This window comes from Nilaparvata lugens, chromosome X, assembly GCF_014356525.2.
Source record: "Nilaparvata lugens isolate BPH chromosome X, ASM1435652v1, whole genome shotgun sequence".
Taxonomy (NCBI): domain Eukaryota; kingdom Metazoa; phylum Arthropoda; class Insecta; order Hemiptera; family Delphacidae; genus Nilaparvata; species Nilaparvata lugens.
The window spans coordinates 76,191,335-76,201,083 of record NC_052518.1 but is presented as its reverse complement, the minus strand read 5'-3'; the positions used below and the strand labels follow the sequence as shown (position 1 = coordinate 76,201,083).

The 9,749-nt window shown below is 36.9% G+C and overlaps 1 protein-coding gene across 1 annotated transcript; it reads right to left on the bottom strand.

The window, feature by feature from the left end:
• Nucleotides 1–211: 211 nt before the first annotated feature.
• LOC111048541 lies at nucleotides 212–2,350 on the bottom strand. The gene is made up of 2 exons (XM_022334453.2): nucleotides 1,574–2,350; nucleotides 212–681 (listed from the first exon to the last, which is right to left on the bottom strand). Exons 1-2 carry the CDS (start codon nucleotides 1,916–1,918, stop codon nucleotides 325–327), a joined length of 702 nt encoding a protein of 233 aa, XP_022190145.2. The 5' UTR covers nucleotides 1,919–2,350; the 3' UTR covers nucleotides 212–324.
• Between the last annotated feature and the right edge of the window lie 7,399 nt (nucleotides 2,351–9,749).

The window sequence follows — 9,749 nt, the reverse complement described above, 5'->3', positions numbered from 1 at the left end:
GGGCGAGAAGCTGGCAGCGCTTGCCTGCACAGCTGTGTGCCTCTAGCGGTAACTCTACTGAGCATGCTCACAACAAACTATAAAAGACCTGCTCACCTTATTTAAATTATCATTCACAACAGAGCAGCTGAAGCATTTCTTCTTCTTCTGTGTGATATTCATTACAAACTTATCAACATCGTCAACAACAACAGGTAAGAATTGAAAACAATTTTTTATCAAATATACACTCATTTTATTGATCTATTCATCTAGTCACATACATATATATATATACAATTCGTTACACATAAGTGTCCAAATTGTATACAGATATAAAAATTGTTATGCTTTAACAATTTTTATATCTGTCCAATTTGGGCACTTATGCGTAACTACTAAAACATAATTTTTACACGTTTCATTGAATTCCCGAATTTTTCCCGCATCAATGCAGGAAGCAAATCTTTGAGGTAGATACACCTCACATTTGCTTCCTGCATTGATGATTTTCAAAATTATGCGGCGACCATGTTGGTTCGTGTGCTCCCTCGCGCACACGATGCGGTATGGCTGATCCTCCTCTAACTCGCGTAAGGGGACCCACGGCTTGGCTACTGGTTTGTTAATGAGTTCTACAAACCCCATTTCAGCCTCCTTTATTAAGGGCACGAGAGAGGAGTCCTCATCCAGCATACGTTTCTGTTGAAAAATATTTGATTAGTGTCTTATTTGTTTCAGATCTCTACATCAGATTATCATCGAATTCTCTGCATAAAGTGAGTAATATCAGTTATTGAAATATCATTGTTGCATGATCGAGTACTTTTAACAATAATATCTAAGCAGTTCAAATAATATTTCCTTAGCATCAATTCGGTTCGTAATTTCCTTTACATTCCAAGCACTTCAAATAATATTGTTGCATGATTGAATACTTTAAATAATAATATCTAAGCAGTTCAAATAATATTTCCTTAGAATCAATTCAGTTCGTAATTTCCTTTACATTCCAAGCACTTCAAATAATATTGTTGCATGATTGAATACTTTAAATAATAATATCTAAGCAGTTCAAATAATATTTCCTTAGAATCAATTCAGTTCGTAATTTCCTTTACATTCCAAGCACTTCAAATAATATTGTTGCATGATCGAGTACTTTAAATAATAATATCTAAGCAGTTCAAATAATATTTCCTTAGCATCAATTCAGTTCGTAATTCCTTTACATTCCAAGCACTTCAAATAATATTGTTGCATGATCGAGTACTTTAAATAATAATATCTAAGCAGTTCAAATAATATTTCCTTAGCATCAATTCGGTTCGTAATTTCCTTTACATTCCAAGCACTTCAAATAATATTGGTGACATTTATGCATGATTGAATACTTCAAACGATAATATCTCATAATACCATTTCTAATCAGTTCGAGGAAATATTGCTTGCATTCTAATCAGTTCAAATAATATTCAGATCAAATAATATTCATATCAAATAATCAAAGACTCGTATGTGCACAGATTTTTTATCAATCACAGAAAAAAATCTGTGCATACACAAGTTAATAATAATATTTGTTGAAACTAACCTTTGATTGAGGGAGCACGCTATCCTCTTCGCCGCTCACTTCGCCCTCCTCGAAGTCGAGTTTCCTCTTCGCCTGCCTCTGCCTGATGTTGTTCGACAGCGTCGTCAACACAGCACGCCGCGGAGCCCACGTAGCTGCTGGACGCAGACGTTGGATGGGGCTGTCCGGAATCACCATCTCGCCCCCTGGCGATGTCGAACGGTGTGGAGCGGGTGCAGTGGAGGCAGGAGCGGAGGCGGCCGCAGCAGAAGAGCTGGCACAGCTCTCGGCAGCTTTGCGCTGCCAGTAGTTTAGGACATGCTGCGGAGGCGGGCTATCCGGGAGGATAAACGACGGCGAACTCATCTCGTATGTGAAGTCTCTGTTGTCTCTGATGTAAATGGTGATTTTCCTCTCATCGCACGTGTTTATATAGCATTCGTTTCTCTCTCTGTTCCAGACACGTGCGAGCGAGAGCGTGCCACAAGGCGAAAAAAATTCGAATTTCTCCCCCAACAACAACACGTGCTCCCAGATCGTTATCAGATTGTAAGTATGCCACACACGATCATTTTTCGAATAGCATCCATGTGTTAGAAGACGAAAAAAAAAAAAAAATCTCGTCTAGAACTTAGCATGAGACATTGCTAGAAATCCCCAATAAAACCCATGATTCTAATTTTAATTCAAATCAATGTTAGATCCTTCAACATCAAAGTAAGAGCATCTCATTTTTCAAACATGAATCTTGTCAGCGTTTTCTATCATCAATATGACATTTTAATATTTTAACTGTAGCAAAGTTGTTGCATTTCATTTATTTACAATATTGCACACACATACTTGATTTTGATCTTTCTTTGTCAATCCTGTTCTAAGCCTGTCTCATCTGCAGAATCTCGAAAAAAATTCCAGATAACTTGATTTAATTGTTCTTCTGTTAAATGAGCATTGTTTTCTATTATAACTTTTTTAATTTTATCGATAGAGTCTTTAAGATGCCCACACGGACATCTCCACGAATCGGGGAAGTCACCATCGCCCCAGAATTTATCATATGATGAACCGTATAAATCACAAACAAGAATATGATTATAGTTATCACTATGCCAAACTCCTAATTTTTCATAGTCTCTCACAAAAGTTAAATATTGTAGATTTGTCCATCCTTTTTCTGCTAACTGTGCCAATATATCTAGGTGCGTGTCCAAGAGTTCACTTAATTTATATTGATATCTCATTTTTTCTAAAGGAACAGAATGGTATTCACTTAATCGATTAAAATGTCTATCTATAATGAATTGTACGCTCGAATCTGAAGACTTGTTCTCCACACCAAACACATTATCCATCTCAGTACACTAGCTTGATGTTGTATCAGCAAAGAGAAGATCACAACTAAGAGAGTACCTTGCTCCAGCTTATTATTATTATTATGAAAAGCACACTCTACCGATAATTTATTGTACTTTATAGCACTCTATTTCACACCATAGGGGAATAGCATTCTCGATTCAGTTATTAAATATTTCACAACATAGAGGAATAGCATTCTCGATTCAGTTATTAAATATTTCATTGTTTTCACAGCATTTTCTCACCTCTCAACTCGAGTTCCGAACCTCATAACCAGTTGAGCTCTCGTCAAGACAACACAGCTGAGAGGAATCATAGCGTGGTCACCTGAGAGGAATCAATCATAGCATAATCATCTACACCTGTATCCTGCTATCTACACCTGTATCCTGCTATCTACACCTGTATCCTGCTATCTACACTCGAGGAGATTCACGTAACATCAAGCACTACATGTAAGTACATTTTTACTTTGATTTTATCCTCTAAGGAGGAAAATAGTCCTCGGAGGTTTTCTCCTCCGATGACTATTTTCTCCTCCGAGGACAGGTTTTCTCCTCCGAGGACAGGTTTTCTCCTCCGAGGACAGGTTTTCTCCTCGGAGGAGAAAAAACCTTCTACAATATACTGCATGCATGCGATTTATCTTTAGAATATGCTATATCCGGAACATCCAAGCCCCGCTCTTCTTTCTCACACTCATCGTATAAACAAAACGGTAAATGAATTACTTTTTCAGTTGGTTCACCGATAATATATTTACAATAGACACATTGCAGATATAATGGATTTTTATGTAAGAAATAACCATTTCTCGCAAAATACTCTGCTTTATTGCGTAATGATTTACAAAAGTCACAATGTAGATGGTGTGGAGGTAGTTTTTCAAAGTACTCTCCTTGGACGGATGAATCTTCTACACAATTAAAAGTTGAATATCTTTCTTCATATTCTCGTAGAATATTATTATCGTAATTCTCCTCTTCAATTGTTATATTATCTTTCCTTCTACAGTTTGGACTGTACCTTGCATGTTCTATTGCTGGTATGTCACTTTCTTCCCATTTTCCCAAATAAATTGAACAAAATACACATCGCACAATGTCTGGTGGAGATGAGAATATAAATCCCTCTTTCGCCATGTTTTCCGCGGACAAATGCGGAGAAGATTTCAACCATCTTTTATCAAAAGATAATAATCTTAATCTTTCATGCAACATTATGTGATCTTGAGATATCATTTTCACACACCCTTCTTCTACCAATGACAATTCACAACTAAACATGTTGTTGTTGTACTCTATCTCATCCTGATCGTTTTGTTTTTTTTTTCAGAATCATGCCGAGGGAACGCAGACTACGTGGTATCAATTCCGCAGCAGCCCGCCATCGCATCACCCTCGATGAGGAGGATATCGACATCACCAGCGTGCTCGAGAGCTCGAAACGTCGAGTTTTCGATATAATTAGGCAACATGCCGCACGCTATGATGGCAATGTAAAATGGTTCATCGTCCTCAACGTTTTGCTGTATAAATTAGTGGTGATGGATGACAAGCAGGTTGGTGACTCTGTCTCATCTCTAATAAATCTACATAGTTACTCCAACATAGCACTAAATGTGCTTGAGAACTATGAAGAGTTTAATGAGCATTTCATGTTAGCTGTGAGAAAAATCCTCTCATCTTTTGAAAATTTTGTAAGACACGGGAGTGGATGGGTGCTAAAGAAAATTGAATCACTGGATGTGAACGTGATTAAATTTAATCCTATATACACATCCAGTTTCATTCAGACACCCCAGTTTTTGAAAAACAAAACATGTATTATAAATGTGAAAAATCTCTCTGACGAAAAATGCTTTTTATGGTCAGTGCTCGCGTATTTCCATCAGAAGCCAAGGAACTCGAACTTAAGTGTAAAGTATTTGAGCAAGTTTGCTCACACACTTAATACGCGAGGTGTAAATTTCCCGGTGACGACACGCGATATTAAGAAATTTGAAATACTCAATCCGGACATTGCAATTCACGTCATCGCATACGACAACAAAAAGTTTTTCCCCTTCCGTACAAGCATTTTCCGCACGCGTAAACACCAAATTAATCTTTTAATGCTAAAAGGCGATGCAGGAAAAACTCATTTCTGTTTAGTAAATACCGCGAACGGGAAAAACGGGCTATCTCGTCTTCTCTCCCACCTTTCAAAACACAAGGGTCAAGTACATGTTTGTAATTTCTGTTTTCACCGGTTCACATCAGACAAAACTCGAAATGTAGACGGTAAAGCAAATTTGTTGAAACATGTGGAACTTTGTTCCAAGTTTGAATCTCAGCGCGTTTCATATCCTAAACGCGGAGAGACAATTAAATTCAAGAAACTAGGCGCGACGTTGAAGAAAAAGTACACCATTTACGCGGATTTAGAAACATACGTTGTTAATATCGATAATGATGATGATGATGATTCCGATTCTGATGAAATTACTCGTAGTTACACAAAGAAAACGGCGCGTCATATTCCCTGCGGGTATTGTTTCGTTGTTATCGATGTTAACGGCGAAATCGCTCACGGACCTGTACTCCATAGATCGAGTAGTTTAGACGAAAAAATCATGGAGAAATTTCTTCAGGAAATTACAGATCTCGGTGACATTTTGTATGAGGATATGAAACGAGAAATTCCGATGCAAGCTTTATCCGAGAGTCAAGAGCGTGAATTTCAAAATTCAGTAAACTGCGGGCTTTGTGCTGAACCGTTTTTAGACAGCGATATTAAATGTCGTCACCACGCGCATGAAACCGGTAATTACTTGTGTGCGGCACATGTTTCTTGTAATTTAACAGCTCGTACTCCGGAGTACATATCGTGTTATTTTCATAATTTCTCCGGTTTTGATTCGCATTTTATTCTAAAATCGCTCGGTAAATGTAAAAAAGAAATTTCCTGCATCGCAAATACGTCAGAGAGATTTTTGACACTTTCAGTAGGCAAAATTAAATTTTTAGATTCCTACAAGTTTATGTCTGAATCCTTGGAAGTATTGGTGCGTAATTTGGTAGAGAGTACAGATATGGAAAAGAAGTTCGAACGATTATTTTCGGTGTTTGATGATCCACCTCGCGAACACAGACAGCTCTTGTTGAAGAAAGGAGTATATCCCTACTCGTACATGAGCTGTCCCGAAAAATTCGCGGAAACATCGCTTCCTCCCATCGAATGTTTTCATAACGACTTAACTGATACACCTCTGTCTCGCGAAGAATATGAGCATGCGCAAAGAGTGTTCTCAACATTCAAGCTGAAAAATCTGGGTGAATATCACGATTTTTATTTATGTTTGGACGTAATGCTATTAGCGGTAGTTTTTGAATCCATGAGGTCTACGCTTTTTAGCTCATACGGCCTCGATGTGACCCATTTTGTTTCCCTTGCGCACTTCACCTGGAATTGCATGCTGAAACACACTAAAGTCGAACTGGAATTACTAACAGATCCGGACATGCATCTTATGTTTGAGGCGGGAATGAGAGGCGGGGTCTCATTTATCGGTAAACGTTATTGTGAGGCGAATAACAAACATCTACCCGAAACATACGATCCTTCAAAACCGTCTAATTATCTGCTTTATATCGATGCAAACAGTTTATACTCGGAAGCTATGAGCCGAAGCTTGCCTGTTGGAAATTTCAAATTCCTCTCAGAGGAAGAAATTTCCAGCCTTGATTTCGCGAATTTGGACAGCAATTCAGAAACCGGGTATATAATAGAATGCGATCTCAAGTACCCCCAAGAGTTGCATGATAAGCATGCGAGCTTCCCCCTCGCTCCTCTCCACCAAACGCCCCCGCGCGAATTGCTGTCGAACTACCAAACAAATGAGAACGGTCAAACTGGAACCAAAAAGCTCATGAACACACTTTTCGACCGTGAAAAGTACATTGTTCACTATGTCAATTTAAAGCTCTACCTCCAGCTCGGTTTGAAATTATTGAAAGTGCATCGCGTCATTAGCTTTTCCCAATCTCCCTGGCTGAAAAGCTACATCGACTTCAATATCCGGAATAGACAGAACGCGAAAAATAAATTTGAAATATCCTTCTTTAAGGCCTGTTGCAATCTGATATTTGGCAAGACAATTCAGAGTAGTCGTAAGCAAATGAATGTTAAAATTATCACGGATGAAAAACGGTTAGATAAGTACATTTCAAACCCGCTATGTAAACGCTGGCAAATAATTAGTCCGAACGTGATCGCGGTTTTCTCTCGTAAGTTGGAACTTAAAATGAACAAGCCTGTCTATTCCGGCTTCAGTGTACTGGAGTTGAGTAAATTCCATATGTACGATTTTTTCTATTGTAAATTACAAAAAATTATACCGTGGGATCGTATAGAATTGTGCATGACTGACACCGACAGTTTTCTTCTAAACCTTAAAGTCGAAGATGTGTATCAGTTGATTAGAGAAAATTTGTCCCTTTTCGATACTTCTAACTATCCACCTTCCCACCCTTGCTTTTCCATGGAGAGGAATAAAGTTGTAGGAAAGTTCAAGGATGAGACCGGGTCAAAGCCTGTCCATAGATTTCTCGGACTTAGATCCAAACTTTACTCATATTTAGTTTGTAACGAGAATGAAGAACTTGTAAATAAATGTATAGCAAAGGGTGTACAGAGCGGAGTAAAATGTAGAAAGCTTAATTTTAATTTATATATGAAATCATTGTTTGAACGTAGTGAACATGTAGAAAAATTTAATATGTTAAGATCGTATAATCACACCATGTACCAGGTTGAATGTGCAAAAATCTGTTTGAGCCCTTATGATGATAAGAGGTATATTGCTGAGAATGGTGTTGATACTCTCCCTTTCGGTCATTATAGTCTCAACACTCTAAGTGATTGATCAGTATGTGCCATGACAACCATCCAACACCACTGATTTTGATTTGACTGTTGTAAATATCATGAATATTATTAGATCTAAGTTAGCTTTAGAGCTTCATAGCGTGCCGCGTGTGAACTATCCCACTCGCAAATATGAGTTGAAAAGTGAAAAAGACTTGCTTCAAGCCGATCTCATTGAGATGACAAGTTTATCACGTTTTAATAAGGGTTACAAATATATCTTAGCTGTTATTAATTGTTTTTCAAAATTTGCATATTGTGTACCATTAAAAGACAAGACAAGCCAATCTGTATTTAACGCTCTCGAGCCAATTATTTCTAAAAATAAAGGAGTTAAGCTGTTCCAAACAGATCAAGGAACAGAATTCTTTAATTTAAAAGTTAAAGCATTATTAGATAGATATAGTATTAAACATTATCATGTTTTTACTGATAAGAAAGCCTCCATAGTTGAAAGGTTTAATAGAACACTTAAAGCAAAAATTTATAGATATTTAACTGAACATGGAACCAAAAACTGGTCATCACAACTAGACAGTTTAGTTCGAGATTATAATGCAACAATGCATTCATCCATTAGAATGAAACCTAAGGATGTGGGGAAAAAAGATCGTAATCATGTTTTAATGTCATTGAATTCTGCATTCAATAGACGATATAAATTGAAAAATTCAAAACCGAAATTTAAGCTAGGAGATGTTGTACGAATCTCAAAGAAAAGGGTTCTTTTCGATAAATCTTATAACATAAACTGGAGCGCAGAGTATTTTGTAATTCATTCTATATTTCCTTCTCAACCTGTGACGTATAGCTTGCGAGATCTAAACGGAGAAGTAATTAGTGGCAGGTTTTATGCAGAAGAAATTAAAAAAACACAATTAAATGAATCGGAGAGACAAGTGTATTTGATTGAAAAAATATTAAAACGTGATAAAAAAGGACTGCTAGTGAAATGGATTGGGTTTTCAACTCCTAGTTATATTAGTAAGGATCAACTATTAGATGAAAAATAATCTTTTGTAAATATCATGTAAATTTATTGTAAATAATCTATTGTAAATATCACGTACATTTATTGTAAATAATCTATTGTTAATCTATTGCAAATACATTCCATTCAGTGTAAAAATATGACAAAGATTTGGTGTAAATATAATACGTCTCTATCAAAAAATGCTTCTCAGTTTCATTTTAATCTGAAGTTTTATTTGCTAAGGCTCAAGCGTTCTCGTGAAGAGGGTGCGGGTGAGAAACTTCTATCAGTGCATTGAAAGGGGAGAGCGCTTGCATCCCGATGTGATAAGCTATGGTGTCTAGCCCACAATCTCTTCCTCCTTGATAACTTATCAGTTCCTTATCAGATCGCATGCTGTACACGTGACTAACATGATTCCGATAGTAAATTTCGACAATGTTATAAGAGAGAAAGAAATGCCAACATGGTGTAAAAATGGTAAGTTATTACCACATAATGCAAGGATCCTTATAATAGGCTCTTCAGGTTGTGGCAAGACCAATTTACTATTTAATTTAATTTTTTCAAAGAATGGGTTGAGATTTAAAACTATATACTTGCACACGAAGAGCGAGTATCAAGATAAGTACTTGTTTTTGAGAAAAGTCTTTTCAAAAATGAAGGGTATTGAATTTCATATAAACAGCAATTCGGAATCTATAGCTCACCCCAACAAAATTCAACAATATTCTCTTGTCATTTTCGATGACTTCCAACTTAATCACGTGCCTCAAATAAGAGAATATTTTACCATGGGTCGACATCGTAATATTGACACTGCATATTTAATTCAGAGTTATGGGGCCACACAGAAACATTTCACTAGGGACAACGCAAATATGATTATAATCTTCAAGGTAGATTTATTGAGTCTGAAATTAATTCACAGAGATCATGTTGGAGCAGATATTCCTTATA